The 24,297-nt window shown below is 35.2% G+C and overlaps 1 protein-coding gene across 2 annotated transcripts in view; it reads right to left on the minus strand.

Annotated features, from left to right (window-relative positions):
- DCC (DCC netrin 1 receptor) overlaps positions 1-24,297 on the minus strand; it is a 1,210,743-nt gene that overhangs the window by 322,283 nt on the left and 864,163 nt on the right. For both annotated transcript variants that reach the window (XM_028837901.2, XM_028837898.2), the window contains exons 10-12: positions 10,468-10,616; positions 7,930-8,068; positions 444-493 (exon numbers count right to left, since the gene is read on the minus strand). In XM_028837901.2, the coding sequence (XP_028693734.2) occupies positions 444-493; positions 7,930-8,068; positions 10,468-10,616 (338 nt within the window). The remainder of the gene's footprint in view (positions 1-443; positions 494-7,929; positions 8,069-10,467; positions 10,617-24,297) is intronic.

Below are 24,297 nucleotides of genomic sequence, written 5' to 3' on the forward strand. Positions count from 1 at the left end.
ACATTTATAAAGGAAGAATGGGGATGATGATGAAATATTCAATTCTAAATAATGTGTTAGGAAACAGTCTGTCTTTCTCCCAATTCTTTCAATTTCCTCATCTGGCACATTATCATAGCTATATGATAGACTGGTGAATAAAGACAAAGCAGATGTCTTTGTTTCCTTGTGGAATAGCCTTTGACCACTAAAACATTTACAAGATCAATGTTTGTTTAATATTTGTAAATCAAAATATTTGTTTAGAAGTAGACAAATATTTCATTTAATTTACTTAAGTCTGATGGAAGAGAATGTGGGATCAATGTCACTGTGTTATTCCAGAACATGTCTTCACATGGAAGCCACCATCCTGTACTCAAGATGGCAGTTGGGTGCATGAAGGTTATACATGATAGGTAATCATGATAGGCAATGGAATAGTGAACATTTAGCCAACTTACTCTTGAATTGACCACTTCCAGGGAGACGTTCTGAGGCGGGGCACTTGGCACTAAAAGGAATCAAATTGTCACAATTACTGCCAAAATCTTGAAAGAAAAATACCAACTGTCTTGTAAAAAGAGAGTGTGTCTTTTAATAGAGTTTATAATGATAATTAGGGAGGTTTACCCAGGTGGTACTTCAAGAATTTTTGGAGAGATGAAAAATAACTGTATTTGTCTATTTTTTTCTCACTTGGCAAGCCAGTTAACTTACTCACCTAGGGAGCCCCCAAAACTGTTACACAAGAGAACGCAGGCAGTTATACCAAATACCACCATTTAATTACAGCCCTCTTGTGATAACTTTCCCAGAGAAACCAATAAAAACAAACAGGAGATTTCTTAGAGTAGTTTTAAAGGCTTAAGAAATTGTGCATTTCAGAATCTGCATAATTTTAAGATAAAATATGTCATTCTAATGGTCACCCAGGTTTTTTAATCCCTGTAATACAATCTTTATTACCTCTTAAAAAGTGAAAAGAAGAAATACTTCTCAGTTCTTTTAGCTGAGTAAAATTAAACCTGTATGTGATAAATGCAAGCAGGTTGCAAATAGCACTTGATGAGTCAATTCTATTAGCAAAGGAGCAGTATATTTTTCTTTGTAGACTCTCTAGGTATTTTATTTTTCTTGCCTGCATTTTTGTTTAACTACTCCTTTATAGAAGGAAGAACATATACAGCTCTCTTTGAATACTTAAATATTTACTCAACCAAAAAATGTGAATATTCTATCATGTGAGTAGTTTTAAAAACCAACCACTTATTGAAGGCTCTTATCTGTCAGGAACTATGCTAGATGTCTGGGATGAATAAGAAATGAAACAAAGCTTTTTGCACCATAACAGGAATAGAATTAGCATTCAATAAATTGTTAACACATATTAATCTATTAAATGAGTAGTCCCTATCCTTGTTTCTCACAAATGGATGAATTTAATAGAAAAGAAAAGTTCTCAGGCATTTTCAAGAATCTAAGGGCCATTTTTGATATCTTTCCCCTTCTTTTACTAGAATTTGAAAAAAATCTATGTTTTTCTATAGGGTACTTACATTTGACCATGAATTTATTTATGTCCTGCTCTGAATTTATCTTCTAAATAGTAATTATCATGAAGACATGATGTGTCACTGATTAATCTTTTATCCTCAAAACTGACATTCAATTAATATTTACTGAATTAATAATTGAATGAACAAATGAGTACTTACTTACATAGTTCCTAGACCTTTCTGGGAATAATGGGAAATGCAATCTTTTTTTTTTATTTTGATTTTGAACTTCTGATCTTAGTGCCTGATGAAGTTTGCAGCCAATGTAGTTTCTGATAAAATGCTCATTTGCTTGTTTTTCATGAATTAACTCAGCAAGTATTCTTTCAAAAATATTCCACAACTTATAAAATGTTATTATTTAATTTTTTGAGGTTTGTATTCTGATTTTAAAATTAAATACAGAATATAATCCCAATAAGGAAAAAGATATTTATTCATTTTGATGTTGTATCACCAGTATCAAGAAGAGTTTAAGGCACATGGTGCACACTCAGTAAATAGTTGCTGAATAAATATATTAATAGAAAGTTTATGAATTACATTAAAAATGGTTCCATATTCAGGATTTGGTCCCAAGTTTTGTTTTGTTTTGTAAATTTATTTTTTAAGTTAAAGTATAAATTGTATTTGTATTATTTATTATTCATTCTATTCTAAACATTATAATTATTGACATAAAAATTACAATTTAGTTGTTTAAATTGAGGTATCATTTGAAGAATAACATGCTCTATATGATATGATTTCACAAACTTCCAAAAACGTTATCCTTTAAAAGCAAAGTTTGGGCCGGGCGCGGTGGCTCAAGCCTGTAATCCCAGCACTTTGGGAGGCCGAGACGGGCGGATCACGAGGTCAGGAGATCGAGACCATCCTGGCTAACACGGTGAAACCCCGTCTCTACTAAAACACCCAAAAAGCTAGCCGGGCGAGGTGGCGGGCGCCTGCAGTCCCAGCTACTCGGGAGGCTGAGGCAGGAGAATGGTGTAAACCCAGGAGGCGGAGCTGGCAGTGAGCTGAGATCCGGCCACTGCACTCCAGCCTGGGTGACAGAACAAGACTCCGTCTCAAAAAAAAAAAAAAAAAAAAAAAAAAAGCAAAGTTTGGAAATAATGCCTTAATATTAAGTGATATTGAGTCACTCCTTAAACATAAATGTATATTTCTAGTTTATATTTAATATTGTAATACTGACATGTCATGCTACATGTTTCCAATAATATTACACTCATTTTTTGATCAATTAAATAGTATCCAAGCATAATATCAATTACTAACTGAATTTTTTATAGATAATTGAATTTTGGAAGAAAGATAAGGTAACATTTATCATGTGTTTTGTTGTAGGTACTGTTCTAGCTGATATGCAACCCTTAAATGTCACTTTCATTTGAGTTTACAAGTAGCATTTAACTCCTCATTTCTAGAAAGCCAAGAAAACTTTAAGAGGATAGATATATATGTGTCCTTCTTTTTGTAGCTACCACAATTTTATAAGCATCAGGGCTGTTTTCTGTATTAAGAATTGAAAGGCAGGCTGGGCATGGTGGCTCATACCTGTAATCCCCACACTTTGGGAGCCTGAGGCAGGTGGATCGCTTGAGGTCAGGAGTTTGAGACCAGCCTGGCCAATATGGTGAAACCCTATCTCTATTAAAAATACAAAAATTAGCCGGGCATGTTGGTGCACGCATGTAGTCCCAGCTACTCCAGAGGCTGAGGCAGGAGAATCACTTGAACCTGGGAGGCAGAGGCTGCAGTGAGCCGAGATTGTGCCACTGCACTCTAGCCTGGGCAACAGAGTGAGACTCTATCTCAAAAAAAAAAAAAAAAAAAAAAGAGAGAATTGAACGGCAATATAACAAAATTCTTTTAAAAGTCCTTATGTAATAGTATTGAGGTAGTTTTTCTATATTTTTTACAATGCACATTTCTTTTCTAACTTTCCACTGATAGCACACTGACTATTCTTGTCATGTTAGGGAGGAGAGTGGAGATTTTTTTTCTACAGTATTTTTAGTTATCAGTTCCTCCTCCCTCCTTCTCACTATCAATTTCCATATTATTTGGAGATAAATAGATACAATAGATGCTAGGGCTAGGTGAAAGTGAAGAGAATCCATATCGATCTGTTCTTTTCTATATTTGTCTTTACAAGATGCTTCTTGCTTCATGAGGCAGAAGTGAAAGAACACTTTTCTCTTCAAAATGTCAAATAATTCATTATTTATAATAAATAGGTCCATTCAAGCCAATCAGAGGTGGGGCTGGAAACTTCCCTCAATATGGAGAAGGATGCTGGCTGGAAACCCATGGAGATGAGGTATTTTGTAGGACAGATCAAGTTCCCATAATTATAAATTAGTCTCCAAAGGCACAGGCACTTCAATTTCTCCCCTCAACAAATGTATGCTGTCATGTACACACAATTTATAGACCAAAATCATTTGTATTTATTTATTTGAGACAGAGTCTCTCTCTGTTGCCCAGGCTGGAGTGCAGTGGTGTGATCTAGGCTCACTGCAACCTCCGCCTCCCGGGTTCAAGTGATTCTCCTGCCTCAGCCTCCCAAGTAGCTGGGATGACAGGTGTGCATCACCATGCCTGGCTAACTTTTTAATTTTTACTGGAGACCGAATTTTACTGGAGACCATGTTGGCCAGACTGCTCTCGAACTTCTGACCTGAACTGATCTACCCACTTCAGCTTTCCAAAGTTCTGGGATTACAGGAGTGTGCCACCCTGCCTGGCAGTAATTCATATTTAATTATAAGCATTTTCCTTTAAAGGCACTTATCACAGAATAAAAGAAACATGTTTGCACATTGAATCTTGTTTCTGAATTTACTGGCTTATGTGGTCTGGCTCCACTGCTTACCACCTTTTGTGAACTCTTTCTGACTTAGTTTTGTTATCTGTAAAGTAAGGAAAATTATAGTAGTATTGTGAGGATGAGAAGTAAAGGCAAAGTACTTAGATCGGGGTCTTGCCTTAGTAAGTATTCAAGAAATATTAATGATAACATTCATAAAAATAATAAGCACATTCTTATGTTGGCTATGAAATCAGGTCCGTCTGTGTTTGGACACAGGACAAGCTGGCATGGAAACTTACAATGGTTCATTCCTTCATAAAAGCTCTTAGTGACTTACCTATGCCAACTAGTCCAAGAGACCATATTTTGGAACAAATTGGCAAAATCAGTTAGATGCCCATATGCTCAATAATCTCAATGGTGTGAAAAAAATGGCTCATTGTAAACCAATGGTTTTCTAGGTGGAGGAATTTGAATGAAAAATAATGTTCTACTCAGAAAACAAAGCAGACCTAAATTGGAGATGACAGCTCATCTGGATAAAGATCTTTATAAGCCTCCCAGTAAAACAGGGGAAAAAACATAAAATAATGAATTCAGAAAAAATTTATTTACGTTTAACTTTTGCTTTTTTTTAATTTTTCTATGCCTCAATGTATTTTTTATGGTAAGACTCCTGACATGAAAAGAATTATTATGTTCTCCATAATACAGATGCATTTAGACACAGTCATATATTAAATTAATATATTAAATTAGTTCCACAAATGGGAAATCCTAAAGATAAGCCTTTGCATATAAAAAATTTGCACAGTTTTGACTGAGCTGTCTAATTAATTCAATAAATATTTACTCTGTTAGGAGGAACACAGAGATAAAAATAACAGCATCCCTCATATTTAGGAGCATGTAATATAAATATAATGAGAAAAAGTGATGTGCACACTGGTAGAGATAATATTTATTAAACACTTAAATGTCATACACTTTGTTAGGTGTTTACACAGATCAGCCCATTTAATTTTCACAACATCCACCTGTTGCAACATACACAAAGTTAAAGAAGAACAGCCCTCCATGGCTGAAGACTGGGAAGCCGGTGACTATTAAATATGGTTAAATACAACTCAATGTGATATATGACCTCAGCGTGAACAGCTTCAGTACAGAGGACAAGACATGAGATTGAAGTAGACAGAAAGGAACTGGATAATAAGGAAATGAAAGCCGAGAGCCACAGATTTGTGTTGGACATTAAAAGAGATGAGTTGATTGTAAAAATGAATGCAGATGAGGTCAGGGTGTCCACTTTAAGAGTCTTATAAGTCCTTGCTATCTCCTTGCAGTGCATTTGAGAGAGGGAATTTGGTGTCCTTTGCACAGTCATGTTTATTGGGGTTAGGGTCATGAAATTCTTTTTTTATAGTGACAGACATTTTCTAAGTCCTAAACATTGTAACACTTCCAGAAGATAATTCTTGGACCAATGAATAATAATCTATCTTTCTCACTTATGACATTTAAAACCAAACTGGAGAATAAGGCCACAGTATTACAGTTCAGAGTGTGAATGAAATCTACATAAATTATGTAAAATATTCACTTTCATTTGTTTTTCTTTTATTTTTATAATTATAAGTTGTGAAGTAATTTATTCTACCATAAATATTCTGTTCTGTCTTCAATAACAGAATTGGATGGATGGGCATAAGCATTACATTAAAAATGATACCAAAGTGGTATTACATATAAAATACATTTTAAAGTTGAACTTGCAAATGAGCATTATTCCTGTGTTCTCTTTGTACTGTCCTTAATAATATGCATGCCCTTCCTCATTTCATTGATATTGTGTGAAATATACACCGAGGTACTTTCCCAGATTAAACAATGATAGATCTGTCAAGAAATCACAAGCTAAAGCCATTTTTTAATTAAAAAGATAAATAATTTATAGAATTAAATGCACCAAATGGAAACTGTTGCTGAAAAGAGCTAGCTTGTGGTCTTTTTTAATATTCATGAGGGCCTGTCTCTACATTTCTGCATCTGCCTGAGTTTTCATGGCCCCACATCATATGCTTTGATGTATTTTATTTTTACTTTTTATCAAATTTCCCAACCTTTCATGATCATCTAGCAGTTAGGTTTCTAGTTTCCCCCAGCCATTACTTTGTCAACTTTATTCTCTTTATTAATATTTATTCCTCTGTTTTATGACATTAAAAAACAGGTCTAGCCTGGGCAACAAAATGAGACTCTGCCTCTACAAAAAATAAAAATATTAGCTGGGCACTGTGACCTATGCCTGTAGTTCCAGCTACTCGGAAGGCTTCAGCAGGAAAATCCCTTGAGGTTGGGTGCAGTGGCTCATGCTTGTAATCCCAGAACTTTGTGAGGCCAAGGTGGGTGGATCACTTGAGGTTAGGAGTTCAAGACCAGCCTGCTCAGCATGGTGAAACTCTATCTCTACTAAAAATACAAAAACTAGCCGGGGGTGGTGACGGGCACCTGTAATTCCAGGTACTCAGGAGACTGGAGGCAGGGGAATCACTTAAACTCGAGAGGTAGAGGTTGCAGTGAGCTGAGATTGCACCACTGCATTCCAATCTGGGTGACAGAGTGAGACTTCATTTCCAAAAAAAAGGAAAAGAAAAGAAAAGCCCCTGAGCCCAGGAATAAAGGTGGTAGTGAGGCACAATTGTATCACCGCACTTCTTGTCTCAAATGTGTGTGTCTATTCTTCCATTTAGCAGGCAACACACACATTTTTCATTATCAATTTTAATACTTTAAATTTTAATATCAGTTTATTTGGTCTAAGTCCTTAAGAGATATTTTCTAATTAAGAGGCAAATATAGGGGGATTGTCTATCATTTACACCTTTAATCACCTGCACACTTTTAGATGGAATACATACAACATGCCAATCAAAGTTAGTCCACACATGCACAAATGTGTTTGTATTAGAACATTTAAAGAAATTAAAAAATACACAAAAAATAATTTTAGGTCTTAGTCAATAGTCACATTTTGAGGATTACCTATTAGTATATAGTGACTCAAGAGTATATGTATATCTATATGTATATACATATATATTTATTTAATTTGGAGAAAGGGTCTCACTCTGTTGCCCAGGCTGGAGTGCAGTAGAATGATCACGGCTTACTGCAGTCTTGAACTCCCAGGCTTAAGTGATCCTTCAGCCTGAGCCTCCCAAGTAGCTGGGATCACAGGTGCATACCACCATATCCAGTTCATTAAAAAAATAACAACCACAAAAAAAAAAACATTTACAGAGATAGGGTCTCACTATGTTGCTCAGGTGGGTCTCAAACTCCTAGGCTCAACTCTTTCCCCTGCCTCAGTCTCTTAAAGTGCTAGGATTCCATGTGTGAGCTACCACACCCAGCTGGGAGTATATATCCTAAGAGAAGGTTTATATTTAACTGTAATAGTCCATAAAATTTTAGTCAGAAAGCCTTGAAAATGGAATCTATGATATATATGCAATATTACGTCATTATTTTAGCAAATATGTAAAAGGAGTTTCACTGTTTTTAACTTACCGTCAGAAAGTGTAACCACTGTTATATCATCAGTAGATACTCCTGGACCGTAGCGATTATAAGCTAAGAATCGAAGACTATATTCGGTGAATTTCTTCAGGCCTTCCAGTTTGTAAGATAGTCCATCAACCTCTATATTCTGGAGACATAAAACACCAAAACTGTTATCAAGGAAGCACATTAAAGTAGAAATGGCACTCATTCTGTGCAATCAGTGAATTGGACATTAGACTCTTACAAACTACACTCCAGACTTCTAATGAGCTATAAAACCTACCTTGTGACACAGACTCCCCCACTAAAAACCAACTACTTTGTAGACTCCTTGTTAAAACAGCACATGCTATTTTTACAGTCATTAAGTTCCAATTTGTTTAACACTACTCAATATACTGAACGGTTTGGGTTATTCTACCCACACCTAAACGCTCCCAGGCAGAAGGCAGTTTATAACGCCACGGGAACAGAGATTTTCTCCTGTACCCGAAATGGAATAATTCACCAAGAAATAACAGACTTTGTACTTCTATTGCTGAAATATTCCAACAGCACTTGAAACTGTCAGACACTTTGCCACAATTTTTATCTCCCAAAATGCTGTTAGATTGGTTGAAATTATTTGAGCATCTCATGGCTGCAGTGAGTGAGCTACTGGAGGTGAAGGTCACTGAGGAATCAGATCTCCACACTCACATCTATCTTGGATGATTCTGGTTTCGAATTTATTTAAATTGATTGGCAAAATGCATTGAAGAGCTAAAATATATAGAAAGGTAGATAAAACAGAAAGCTGAAAAAACAAGAGCTAAAAATAGCTTGAAGAGAGCAAGAAAAAAAAATACAACCCATGATTACATAGGAGGAGCTCTTGTAATGCTTATCGTATAATATAATTTGGGACTGGGCTTGAGCTATTTTTGAATATAAAATATTTCTTATTTTTAAATAAAAATTCTGGTCATGCAGTTTATGTGGAAGTAGGAAGGCCATTCTATGCTTGACAAGCTTCACAACAAATAATAAGAACTCCCATATCCTGAGGCCAATTTTTGATTTAACTATTGAATATATACTTGTCTGTATATATTTTCCTACATGAAGTTGAGAATCTGAAAGTAAATACCTCAATAGCTATACATACATGTATACATATACATGTATTATAATACCTATATAATATGTATTATATATTATATATTTATATATAAAATATATAATACATTATATAATTACATATATTATATAATATATATAATAATATATAATATATGATACATATTATATAGGTATTATAATACATGTATATGTATACAGATATAGTGCATATATAATATATAATTACATATACATAGATATATGCATTATATATACATACATATTATATATACACATATGTATTATATATGCATTATATAGACACATATGCATTATATATGTACATATATATGTATTATATACATATTTTATATATTTCTATATGTATTATACAATATATATTTATGTATTATATATGCATATGTATATATGTATATGTATACATATATGTACTATATATTATATATGTATTATACATGTATAATATATGTATTATATAGGTATACATGTATGCATATAATACAAATATGGATATACATGTATAATATATGTATTAATACGTGCATACATGTATAATGCATGTATTATATACGTGCATACATGCATAATATATGTATTGTATATGTATATACACGTATAATGTGTGTATTACATGGGTATACATGTATTATATGTATTATATAGTTATGCATATATTATATATTATATAGGTACACATATATTATATAGGTGTACATATATATTATATAGAGGTACATATATACGTATATATGAAACTCAGAAATTCTATTTTTAACATATGTGTGTGCATGTATCACAAAATAGAATTTTTCAGTTTCATGGGTCTCCCTAAAGACCTATTTACTTTTGGTTTACTTGAACAACTAAGTTGCTTCTTTTCAGGTGTCTATGCTAACCATTGGGTAGGAGCAAAATCTGAGGAGGGGGAGACTAGGCTTCTCAGAGTAAGTTCTTCTGAAAACAATAAAAAATGACAGGTCACTTCCTGATGATGGAAGGGAGTTAGATATAATATAAACGTATTAGAACGAAGAAAGCAATTTGGTGAACGCCGTTGACTATGAGGGCAATCACCCCTTAGTCTAAGGAATAAAAATGCAAATGCCTTCCATGACCAGGTGAGTTAATACAAATCTGGTTGCCCACACAGGCCAGGTCACTGCATACTCAAACAAAAAATTGGCATCCTTTCTATTGACTTCACTTTATTGCCCATTTACCTCTTATCACCAGAATTTAATTAAATTGTGTAAAGTTTCCAATAGCACGTGCTTTAAAACTAATCAGCTTTTCAACGAACATGCTAAACACTGGGCTGTATCAAGAGCTTGTGGGTCTTTTCCCATTTCTGCAGCCCTAGGGCTATCCAATGGATGGAAACATCCAACAGATGGAAGCAGTGTGGTCCATTCCTTCACCTACCTGTTCTTTTCCCGTGGACACCTCAGTGCAGAACAATCTGTAACCTTGGACTGGACCATTTGCATAGGCAGGGGGTTCCCAGGTAATAAGAATTGAGGTAGGTGAGGTAGATACAGCTTGCAGGTTTTCTACTGGCCCTGGAACTTGCACTGTATACAAATAAATAAATAAAGTGATTAGGATGAGTGGGTTCTCTTTCTCAAAACAAAGAAAACTACATTTTTACAGATCAAAAAAATTCTAGGAGTATGTATTTTAGAATAATATGGAATAAGAATATAAAAATATAAACTCTGGAAACTTTGGAATCACTTCGTTTTAAAATTCATAAGAAAGTTTACATTAACCAAAATTGCCTATTTTGTTTTACATTTAAAGAAACTGGTAAAGGAATATAAGTGACTAAGATAATGGCAGAAAAGAGTGGGATTCTTAATCAAAATTCTTAGTCTGAAAAATTTGCCGCTATGCCACTATGTCTTTGCCTGCATATGGCTAATAACTGCAGAAGGAAAAGAGAAAGTACATTTGGAGTACTTGTACATTTTGGTTCTACTTATAATTAAAATAGGTCATGCAGCTATGGATAATTTACCACATTGTCTTTATTTAAGTCAGAGTTTTAAAATCTTGCCTGATTCTGGGTTCATTAAATTAATTTTAGCATTTCATTTCAATTCTACCTTTTAGAATTACATTTAAGTTGCCTGCTAATGAATAGCACAGGGCCACAATTTTTTTTTCTTTCTTTTTCTTTTTTTTTTTTTTCAGAGACAGAGTCTTGCTCTGTTTCCCAGGCTGGAGTGCAGTGGCATGATCACATGTCACTGCAACCTTGAACTCCTGGAGTCGTCATCCTCCTCTCTCATCTTCCTGAGTAGACAGGACTACAAGCATGCACCAACATAACCAGTTAGTTTTTTATTTTTATTTTTTCGTAGAGACCAGGTCTTACTATGTTGCCCAGGACAGTCTTGAACTCCTGGCAAGTGATCCTCCTGCCTTGGCATCATGAAGTGTTGGGATTACAGGTGTGAGGCACCATGCCCAGCCCAGGTACCTTAAGATTGTGAAACTTTTAGATTTTAGAGAAGTAACATGATATCTGTGCAGGGTTTTTGTTTTGTGTTGTTTCGGTTTTTCTCTAATGGGGTCTGTAGTAGCACCCTGTTAATCAAATGTAACTATATATTTGCAGTAAAGCATATGATACATCAAATTGATTACATTGTTCATCAAATGTAACTATATATCTGTAGTAAAGCATATGATATTCATGCCAAATGGGCTTATTAAAGACTATGGGTTAGGTTCAGATGCAAAATGAGTTAAGAAAAAGCTTCCATTTTGATTCTTTGCAAATTTTGTATTTGATCATAATTTTGTATTCCTGCATATGGACCTGTATATGGCTTGTAAATGGTAAATGCAACGGCCACATTGTGGTTACCTAAAATCAATAAATGACACCACCATTGCGAGTTTAACTACAGTCTTACTTAATAATGTTGTCTGTGTATTTTCCCCAACCTTGGATACCACCTAGCTTTGGACAGATATACATTGTGGGCCTGTAATACAGTTCTGAGAGTTTGAACTTCCATAGCAAAAGTGGCATAGGAAAAACCGACTGGCATGTATCTGATGATATACTTCTTACATCAGTGTGGAACCTAACAGCATATCTCTGCATCATTTTTCAAGATTTGTTCCATGGATCCCAGGTCCCTTATGGTATCACTACTCATACATTCATTTGGAAAAATATCTAAATATTAAAGCACTCCCCTCAACAATTCAGGATCCAGCTTAGGGTCAGGTTTTGTTGCCATGTCTTTTCAGGCTGCTGTGAGTTGGAACAGTACTAAATACATTGACTTTCAGGCAATTGATACTTTTAAAGAAACAAGCCCCCTTTTAAAAATAAAATTTTCATCATTTTGAGTGTGTCTTTTTCTCATGTTAGATTTAGGTTGTGCATTCAGACAAATGAAATGTAAATGATGTGTGTTCTCAGGGCATCACATCCAGAGGCACAAGCTTTCTCTCTGCCCTCATTTATGATGTCAGAGCTGAGTACCTGGTCAAGTAGAGTTTGAAGGTCTGTTACCCCATCCTAGCCCTCTACTCTACCACTTACAACTAATAAGCAACCCGTGGGGAGATAACATTAGGACCATATAAATATGCTTGTTATCAACATTTCCCATAGATTTAGCATCTACTAATGGTTCTTGATGGAGTCAATTTCTAGCATGGTGGTTAAAATATAATGTTTTTTTTTTTTCTATTCCAGCACTTTCTCTACATTTGCTTGTTGACGCTTAGCATTAGACTATAAGCAAAAGTCCACATTTTTCTCTTTTTGTGAATCTTTTATTTCAATGGGCACATGGATTCCTTTTTATAATCTATAATTCATCACTGTCCTTAATTATATTGGTGTGCAAATTTACCCAGATTTAACTAGGGAAGCTCTTTTTAATAGTGTTTCTCTGTCCCTGTGACATGCCCCATCATTTATTGGAGTACCTATTTTCTTTTTGGTATAATATGTTCCAGACTTATCTTGATCTTGCCTTGGCTCTAGAAAAAGAATTCCTTCAAGGTTTTCTGGTTCTTTTAGTGGGGAATGGTATAAAGACAAATATTTGAATTCTAGTTGTATAAGTTGCTACTTGAGTGCATTTGCTTCGTGGTCTTTTTTAGTGAATAGAGCTAAGAAACATGCATGCATGCATACATATGCACACACATATACTTACACAAACATTTATATGCATATATACAGATAATACATATGTTTCATGACTCCAAAGTAATGCATCCCATTCCACTCCATCTCTACTGGATTTTGTCTTGCTCTCCTCATTCCTCTTGGATGTTTTCTTTCACAGAAAGAACTCTTAGAGAATTGTATTTTGGCAGACACTTTATTAGTGTCCCCACTTCAATATTCTTCCAGGAAGAAATACTTTTTCTATGAAAAAGCTGTCTGTTCCAAAAAGGAGACTTTAAGAGACAAAGTTGAATAATGAGGAGTCTTAAAGTGTACAGTGTTGCTTTAGTATTGTGTTATAACAAATCAGACATTTTCCTTAATGGGAAAAAAGTGAAACAAAGCAGACCAAAAATGTGTCCATTAATATTGTTCAAGTGGATTGTCACAGTACTGTATTTTAAAGAAAAACATAAATAATTTGTATGCTTGTATTATTACTGATATATTCACAAAGACAATGCACATACTTCAAGAGGGGACATTTCTGATTCTGAACCTATTATTCCTCTACAGAAGGCAGAGAAAGGAGCGAGAGCATTGAGACTGAATGACCTGTTAAGATACATGCTGTATGTGAGAGATCCAGAGTTGTTATGTGGTGCACATAGTGCATAAACATGTGGCCCAGTTGATACGTAAAGTACTCATTGAATGTGTTCCTTCTTGCTCTCTTGTGGCCACATGGAAAAGGTGTTGTTTGTTGCGAACGTGGCTCGATCTGGGAGCAGAGATTTGGATTTAAAAATGACTGAACTACAAGGGCATCACTTCTCCTTTGAGTTGTAACACATTCAAAGCAGGTGACAGCCCAGCCCTAGTTTCCTAGACAGAACCACTCCACAGGAGGACTGAGAGATGACTGGGTATCTGGGGGAATGGAAAAGGAGGCAGTGTGTGAGAAGTTTCTGCTCATCTCTCCCACTAGAGCCCAATGGGGTGATGAGAAACAATTCAAATGGACTCCAAGTTTCAAGGGGCAAAAAAGAAGAAAATGCACCTCATCTGATCCATCATATACACAGTAGGTGTCAAATTTGCCAAGAAGGAAGGAGTGTGAGGTGTACTCATGTCACTCAGAGTTTTCTGAGGCTCCAAGTGTGGCATGGAAGAGAAGCTGCAAATTAACTGTTCATCCAGAGCGAAACCTATGAGAATCTGGAAGAGCAAGCTGAGAGAGCTGCCTAGCAAGGTAGGGGCTGTGTACGGTCTGGGGTGTGAACAGCCTTACCTGACCATGACTCTGACAATCACTGAGGCTTGGAAACTTATGGGAATCAGATATGACAACCATACAGACACTTCTGTCAGGCATTGTGGGGGAAAACAGATTACAGGGATATCTGCAGCTCAAAGCAGTATCCCCATAAGAACAAACATGAGGTCATACTCCTCTCCTCCTAAGCCTAGCGAGGGCTGCTCAGTGTCCTGGCTCTTTGCCCCAGGAGAATGGTCAGTACACATTCCATTGAGTTGTCCAAATAATTGCAGGACTGTCCTTTCCACAAGGATATGCACCATGTTGCTACACAGAAAGCACTCACTAAACATCAGTCAAATGAATGATTTTATATACAGTTACAAATATTACCATAAATCACAGGCCTAAGACACATTATGTAGTCTAACCCATTTGATTTTGTTGATTCATCACTGTTACTAAAAGGGATCACAAAAGAGTGTTTTCCTCGTACATCTGCTATGAACTAAAATTGGTACATGTGCTATGTGTTTGGTGCGCCTGCAAGCCTGTGGGCACCTTCCCCATCTGATAATTCCTTTATATCTACGTAGCTTAATTATTATCAGTGGGGAAACATCAGGCAGTAAGTATCGTACTTTGGACTCAGTTTACACTGGTAGTGCCAATCCCAATACCCTGTGCATCAACTACACTCTTCTGGATCATTTAGTTTAAGTATTCACAACAACTGGATGCATTTTTATCAACTGCCAGCCAAATGAGAACATTCTATTTGTTGGTATAAAGTTTCTAATTGCCTTTATTTTTTCCTGAGAAGCGACTGCCCTTCGGTGCTAAATTGTTTCCTACTTCAACTTTTTCGTTTTAAAATTTATTTTGTGATCTGATTTTCAAAATATTCTGTTAAAATAAAAATTTCATAATTGTATGATTTGAATAAATATGAATATCAAAATATACATATATTTCATATAAAATATCAGCCCTCTGAAATAGACCAAAGTAGTGCTTACCTGTTAGATACTCTTATTTACTGCATTCCTGGCTAGTGTCAAGGCTCTTTGTTTCACTTAAGCTACTGAATGCTTACTCGTCTTCACAAAAATGCCAAAAATTAAAATTCATTATTTCCCTAATATTTTCCCTTTGATCTATATATATGTGTGTATATATATGGCCTTATATATATATGAAAAATATATTATTTATGTTAATTATGGAGATACGTATAGGTGTGCATGTACATATATATACTTATACATTTATTCAGATCCATATCCATAAAGTATATTTTAGTATAACTTATATACTTTTACATATGTGATGCATTATATGCACATGAGCTGCAAGAGAAAATGAAATAAAGGGAGACTCAAAAATGTTCAACAATGAGGTTGGATGCAGTGGCTTATGCCTGTAATCCCAGCACTTTGGGAGGCTCAGGCAGGAGGATCATTTGAGGCTAGGAGTTCGAGACCAGCATGGCCAACAAGATAATATCCCATCTCTACTAAAAATACAAAAATTAGCCAGACATGGTGGTGGGTGCCTGTAATCCCAGCTACTCAGGAGGCAAAGGCAGGAGAATCCTTTGATCCCTGATCCCTTGAACCCCAAAGGTGAAGGTTGTATTGAGGCAAGATTGGGCCACTGCACTCCAGCCTGGGTGACAAAGCTAGACTCCATCTCAAAAAACAAAAAAAGAAAAAGAAAAAGAAAAAAAAGTTTAACAATGGGAATTAGATGTGAAATCAATACCACTAATAGCTTCAGCCTTCCATTTCATTACATTTTAGTATGTCAGTCAAGGAACTTAATGGGCTTAACTGCTCATCGTTCGAAGATGTCTTTAATATTCCTCACTGATTCCCTCAGTTGGACAATAATTTTGTGGCAAACTGCGTCTAATTTCTCTCCATCTCCATTCAAGTTACCTATTTCTTCAAAGAATGGAAAGATTTCAGAATAGATGCATAATCTATGCAAGCAACTCATCAATCAATGTCAGCCTATCCAACTACCTTTTTTAAATTTCAGTATTTCATTACAGTGGAAATTCATTATAACATCTGTATTTCAGAACAAATTAAGTACAGTACTTACGTTGGAGTAAATGAGATGTATTACATGTCACTATTTGCACTGGGAACAGTAATTTCTGACTATATATATAAATTTATAGTATAACAGAGCACTTTATAATGAGATCTTATTGGATATTAACCCCAGTAAGCGATATATAAAAGTTAGCCGAATCTTTAATAAAGCATGATTGATTACATATAATCATATTGAAGACAGGATGTGTGTGTGTGTGTGTGTGAGAGAGAGAGAGAGAGAGAGAGAGAGATCGCGAGAGCGAGTGAGCGAGCTGCTCAATTTAATGATTTACAATTGATTAATTATAAATGACAGGATGTATGGTTTTTTGTCCCTACTCTACGTATGATAGAAATCTGTCATTAGCATCAAAGAGTCCATGAAGAAGCCCCTGAAATTATCTTGCATATTAAAAATTGTAATATGTATATTTTTTGAGGAGTAGGGTTCTCAGCTTCTATCATTCTGTCTTAGCTTTTACCATTTCTATCCCCCAAATGGTAGCTCCCAACTATCTCTGGTTTCTTTTGGTTCTGAAAATCAGTGATTCTTTATAATCAAATCATTTGTAGTGATTGTTAATTACTTTATAATGGGAAAACATCATTTCACTTTAAAGAGCAATCTTCAACTTTTAATCAAATGCTACTGTTTCAAAGCTAAAATGTATTTGTGAAATAGACTTCTATTTTATTTTCCCAATCATGGGTATTTCAAAGACATTTGAATTCATCTGCTTTAATTCACCAAATATTTTAGGTTATAGGATGTTAGGGCTCCTGATTATCAACAAGTCACATAGCGTACATGAATCAGTACACTTTTTATCTTTTCTTTCTCTTGCTCTGTTTTCATTCAGATATCTAACCATCTGCCTTCTTGTCTTCCCTTTACTATAAGAAATTTTATATTTGCAATAATCAGACTAAAACCTAAATTATGATTTATCAAATAAGTTTCTTTAAAAACCTTGGGAGCTTAATTAATCCCTTTCAAAAAAGAATCTGAATATGAAGTTTTCAAAGAAAAAGCTTTAGAAGTATCAAGGCATGCCACTATCTTCATAATACTGAACGAGGCTGATGTCTCCGAGCCATTATACTTATGTTTCTCAGCTGGAAGTCCAAAATGAAGATAAATGTTAGTGTCAGGGAATATGTAGTTGAACATTTGAATATTTAAAGTCTTTTTTAAATGACTGTGTAGTACAATGAGTTCTACTGTTCCTAAATCATCAATTTAACAGCACCGCTTAAAAAAAAAAAAAAAAAAAGTGGATTTGAAGAAAAACTGTCACGTGTTGTCATTCATATAATGACCTATAATTCGCATAGCCTCAATTCAGGTCAGAATTCTGAGGTTGAGTCTATCCCTTTATTAGTTTGCTAATTTAAAAATGATTCTTGAGCCTATATTTAAAAATGAATAGCAAGGGATCTAAGTAATTATCTGTAGTGATCCAAATGGATTTAGACCACAAAGCTCTCTTCCTTTAAGCAGCAGCTTCCATTGCTGATGATCTCCTCACTGAACGTGTTTCAAATGCAAGCCATTTCTGAAACTACTTACAGTTATTGATAATAAAGTGTACACGTTGATTGCCCCTTTGATTTTTTTTTTCTTCTGTAGTTAACAGCTTTAATGATATTTCTATGAAATCTGTTTCTATTCTGTATGGGGAATGCAACATCAAAAAGCCTGCAGGCAATGTAATTATTAGCATAATGAAACCTCTTCTTGACTGAACTGTACATAGTTAGGAGATACGACAGTAATTTGGCTAGGAAGAAGCACAAACAATAGGGTAGATTTCTATTACAAAACCACAGGAGTCTGGCAACATTTGGTTGGAGGAAGCAGTTATTACCTGTTCATTTCACCTTTAGTTTTAATATTTTCTATCTGCTAACACACAATATACTAAACTGTGCCATTATATATGTGTGTATAAATATATATAGAACAGATGCAGATATGGATAAACACACACACATATATAATGTGTGATATAGATGATGGATATAATTTATATATTACCTTTGTGCACATATATGTATATGCTTAGATATTAATGAATATTTTTGACAGCTTAATAGAAAAAATTTTAATGACTCCCTGTGAAGAAAATAATCTTCCAAGCAGATTTCTTGTAATTCAACCTAGAACTGGAAACAGTTTGATAATAAAGGGATTACAGAAATTGACCTCCAGACAAGGTCTTTCAGGAAGACAGCTCAGAATTTTCACTAACACAACCAAGTAGTAATAACCTTGGGAAGTATGTAGAGTATGTTTTTAATGTACAGCATTTTGAATTTTACTTCGGAAAACATAAGCAATGCCTAGTAATGCAAAGTGTCGTGAACAAGGTAGATTCTGGACTGCATGGTGGAAGCCTCAAATTGTTTCAAGTGCAGATTTCTAAGTAATGTCAAATGCAACTGTTTTTATCATCTAGAAAAACTACCCGCACACACCAAACAGAAGATAAAAACTTAGTTTCACCCAAATGTGCTTAAGTTTACATACTAAATGTTACATTTACACATTACTGAAAGTTTGATGTCATATACACCTAACCATATTGACTTAAAAATAATTCCACAGTAGCCTGGGTCTCATTACTCCCCATTGTGATTGAAATGTTTAGATAATTTTAAAGTCTAATAATAATTTCTATGCATTCAGCATACAATGCTTTCTCTAGAGCTGTGAACTCTTTTACTATGAACTTTTATTATAAATTTTCAAGGAACTTAGGAAGGAGAAAATGCACAGAAAACAACTATAAATGAACAACAGATCATATATAATCAAGGCTAAACATTATTGGGACAACCAAACATATAGGAATTCCAGAAATAGATCTATTGATGAGATACATAGGAATCTGGGATGGTAATGGGGGGCTTAGTTAAGAACATTTCTTGAAGAACAATTAAGAATTGCATTGATGGATGAATGAAGGATGAATCTGGTGAGACAGGAAACATCAGGATGAATGAGTTGAATGGGTAACATCCTTGACATGAGCCTTTCCAGAACAGAACTTACAAGTTGGGAAATGGAGACAAAAACTAGCCTATACATTGTGGAAGGTTTCAGATGATGAGGTTTTCAAGTAAAAACAATGAGAATAATTCCAAGATGAACTAAAGTAATGATTGCACATGTCATCTCGTATTGAGGAAACCACCTTTTCCCCAAAGCATGGAATTACCATTAAGTTGTTTTCCTAATAACCACCATCAACAAATCAAATCATGTTTTGCCAATCGTAGAAAAATGTAGTCTCTTTCATGAGATTCAAAGAAAGTTAAAAAAAATCATCCGTTTTTCTCAAGATGCTTGTCTCAGAAAATTCAGTTTAGGAACAAGTATTCACAGAACTCTAATTTTCAAATGAATTGTCAAGGACTTTTGACAAAATCACAGAAAAGTCAGAAACTATCTCTTAGATAACTAGTGCTTTAAAAAAAATGCTTCAGGTAGGATTGAAACATCTTAGTTTTGATTCCTGAGTCAAAAAACCCCTTGTCCTACTTAATATTAGTGTATCCTTGGGCCAAGTATTAAATACTCAGAGCATCATTTTCTCAGGTATTCATTATTTCTGTACCACAGAGCTAGCACAAGGATTATATGAGATTATATGAAAAAGCAAGTGTTCAGTATAATATGGTAGTTAATATTGTTACCTGAAATCAAGACCCTGAAGCTTTTCCAAATATTGGTTAGCTCATTAGACAATTGGAGGAAGAAGTATTTACTCTTCTTAACTGTCAGTATTATTAGAAGAACATGAAGAGATGATGTATGCAAAGGGGAGATGGAAAACACAGCATTCCATGGATGCCTAAAAGGATGTGGCCTGAGTTCTCACCAAGATTATGCTTAAAAACCAAACCTGGGCTGGGTGTAGTGGCTCAAACCTGTAATCCTAGCACTTTGGGAGGCCGAGGTGAGTGGATCACCTGAAGTCAGGAGTTCAAAACCAGCCTTGGCAACATGGTGAAAACCCATCTCTACTAAAAATACAAAAATTAGCTTGGCGTGGTGGCACGTGCCTGTAATCCCAGCCACTTGGGAGGCTGAGGAAGGATAATTGCTTGAGCCCAGGAGGCGGAGGTTGCAGTGAGCCGAGATTGTGCCATTACATACTCCAGCTGGGGCAACAAAGCAAGACTCCATCTAAAAAAAAAAAAAAAAAAACACACACACACACACACAACCAAAAACACCAAACCTGGCCAAGAGAGTCCCTGATAGAAAAGCCAAGATGATCCAGATGTGATATCACCAATATAAATGGAGCCTTTTAACTTCCTCATAAATAATCCACATTGAGTTTCATTTGTTGTTATATCTCTATACTCTACAGACTATAAATTGATGTTTAATTCTTTAGAAGACTCCCAAGCAGAAACCTTCAGAAAGGGCATTTGCTGGCTTCTTCCTTACTTCACATTGACTTGAGACTTGTATATATCTCAAGATTGTATTTCCACACGCAAAAATCTCAGTTCTCCATAAATAGATATGCATCACGGAGGCAGGTGTCTTCAGCTTATGCACAACTCAGAGTGTTTCCCATGGTAATAATGTGACTAGACCCAGCGACCTTTCTCAAAGTTAGCTTGTATTATGGTCAGTACGGGAACAATCAATATCTGATGTTTGTAGTTTTAATAGAGCAATAAATGACATGTATAGATTGCTTTTATAAAAGAGCCCTGCTGTCATTTATTACAGGAAAAGGAAGCAGTAATCTTTTTTTCAGACAGTCAAGTGAGCACATTTTTCTACATAATGAAAAAAAGATCCCACCTTAAAAAATACCATCTCTTTGGGGAATCAACTTATTGTTTATCTATTTCAAGGCTTTAAAAGATAAGGAACTGCCTTGAGTAAACTGGCTCTTTTGGGAGGGAATATAAATTAAGGAAGAAATTTAGCACTCTATTCTAACACGCAGGTTTCACAGAAGTCAGAGTTCCAGGATGTTTTGATGCACAAGATGCCAGCAAATCCCATCTATTACATCTTGGGTAACAGAGACCAGCAGCAAAGGATATATCCTCCAGAATCAGAGATTTAGAGTTCAAATCCAGAAGACTCATTCAAGCTATGTGACTAGGATCAAGCTATTTAATGTCTTTGTGTTTAAATTTCTTTATTTAAAAAAACGGGCAGTGCTTACCATATAAGTAATGTTATGAAGATGAATAATAAATAATTTATGAATTATATTTGGAACAAATGAAATGCTCAATGAATGTTAACTATTTTTACAGTGTTCCGGGCACTGCAGGGATTTGAGGGGAAAAGAGTGAACACTTCCATAGAACTCACAGTCTTAATATGGCAGGACCCCAAGGTGCAGGGAGGAGAGCAGTCCAAATGAGGTGAGAAAAATTATTGGGGACAGGTCCATGCCAGACCTTAAAAGCCTTGGGAGGATATGAATCTTTTATTCTAAAAATCAGAAAGAAATTGCCATTTTAAGCATTTTTCACTCTGCTGTACACAGAGTGAATTGAAGGGGGGCAGAGATGAGTGTTGCGATACCAGTTGGTAGAACATTCCATAGTCCAGAAGAGAGAAGAAAACAGCTTGAATTAGAATAACTGCTGGCCATGGAGATGAAGAGAAGGGTAGGGATTTAAGAGCTATAGGGAAGGTAAAATCAACAGGACTTGGATTGGAGGTAAGAGAGTGAAGATGATGGAAGCATCAGGAATGACTCCTGCAATATAGATTTTTATAGCTCGGTGCTTCTGGTGTTGTTCACTGATAAAGGAAACACTGGAATAGATTAAACTGGGCATGTGTGTGGGTGGAGTTGTGTGGGTGAGGGAATCCACAGGTTTGGCACCACACTGGCTTTGAGGTAGTTCGCTGTATACAGAGATGTACAGCTGGTTATTCATTCCTGTACGAACACTTATAACCTAACATCTTTCCCCCATCTTCTCTTAATTTATTAAGCTCCCAGTTTGATAATTTCACACCCTACTTCTATTAATGGGCATATCACAAACTATTTTCTTCTTTATTTATTTCTTCTTCAACTTTCTGCTTTTTCTATTGATGGATAGTCAGCTGCTTTTCAGGAAGACCAGCTAGTCTCCAGATCCTGTGATCATGTTTGTTCTGTTTCCCACCTAACTCCTCTAAACTTGATCTTTTTTGAGACACTCAAAATAATTACCCTAATTAACAGATCAGACTGTGCTAAGGTACTTTTTTTCTGAGCAATGTATATGTATATTGAGGAATTTTTGTCACTCTTTCTCCATACTTGAAAAAAATGAGCCCAAGATAAAATATCTTTCCTAATAGCAGCAATAATAAAAATTCCAGTAACAATGAACCCGGGTACACATCTGACCTTGACAATACGGAAATTAATTTTCACTTTGTGATTTCACTGACATTTATCACTGAGAAGCACCTTTAATGCCCTTACACATACACACATGCAATGGAAAGATTGATAATCACACAGGGCAGAAAACCTAGTTTCCCTGTATCTCTAAGAAGCATCTAAAAGGCTTCTGGTCGGCTGACTGAGCCACCCTGAGGATTAAGTTTATTTTATTTTCAGTATTCAAAAGATAAGAAGTTTATTAACCACATGGAAGATTTGGGCTTGTTCAGAGATAGCAGCAGGAAAACAAATAGACTTCAGCGGTAAATCGTCTCACAGAAGTTGAAGAATGACTTTAGGTAAAACTGAATACAGGAACCCTGTTGTGCTGCTCTGGATCAAAAATTCCCCTTTCTCTACCCAACTCCACTGCCTTTGCTTTTATTTCTATTGGTGACACAAAGAGCCAGACCAACGGGAAAAAAAATGACTGAGTCATGCTCAAGTGCTGTTATCATGTTGAGTAAACACCGAGCAAAATAAGGAAGACAGTTAACTATGAATGTTATTTAGATAACTTTTAGAAACAGTTATTTGAGAAGAGTTAAATTTAACCACTGTATTTTGGTAACTCTAAAACTCAATTTAATTTCAGATTGACAACCTTCTTGGCTTCCTTTTGACTGGACATAAGACACAAGCAATATACATATAAGCAATCACTGTCCAGTATCAATGAGCTACAAATACATGCAATTTAAATTTCCTAGTAGCCCCATAAGTAAAAATGAAATAAGTGAAATTAATTGTAATAATACAAAATTAAATATTTTTATAAAGATTGGCAAAAATACTATAAAAATACTAGGTTATAAAGAAAATGTAAAACATTATGTCCAAAGTGATAAAAATTAATCAAGCTGTTTAATTTAAATACTCTGTAGCATAAATAAAAATGTAAGTGATATGTTAAATTTATTATTATATTGGTTTTTGCTCTTAAATATATTAGATAATGAACCATACCACTGGAATTAACATCTACTCATTTCTGGGAGTCCTAAACATTTTTGTGAAGAGCTTGTACTGAACTACAAGCCAATTAACCCTTCTGAAGAATAGAAGTAGTAATCATTATTTTTTATTTCACTGCAAGACCATAGGAGAGGGCTTTGAATCAAGAAAGTCAACTGAGAGTTAAAATCAAATAGGTGATTTATAGCAGATAGTAGAAACTATGTGCCTAGCATGGTCGTTGGCATGACGGTTAGTATAATTCATCCAGGCTGGCTTAATCTCACCAATGTCGAGACTTTTTGTTTGTTTTTGAGATGGAATCTCACTCTGTCACCCAGGCCGGAGTGCAATGGTGTGACC

Source organism: Macaca mulatta, chromosome 18 (genome assembly GCF_049350105.2).
Source record: "Macaca mulatta isolate MMU2019108-1 chromosome 18, T2T-MMU8v2.0, whole genome shotgun sequence".
In the NCBI taxonomy this organism is placed as follows: Eukaryota; Metazoa; Chordata; class Mammalia; order Primates; family Cercopithecidae; genus Macaca; species Macaca mulatta.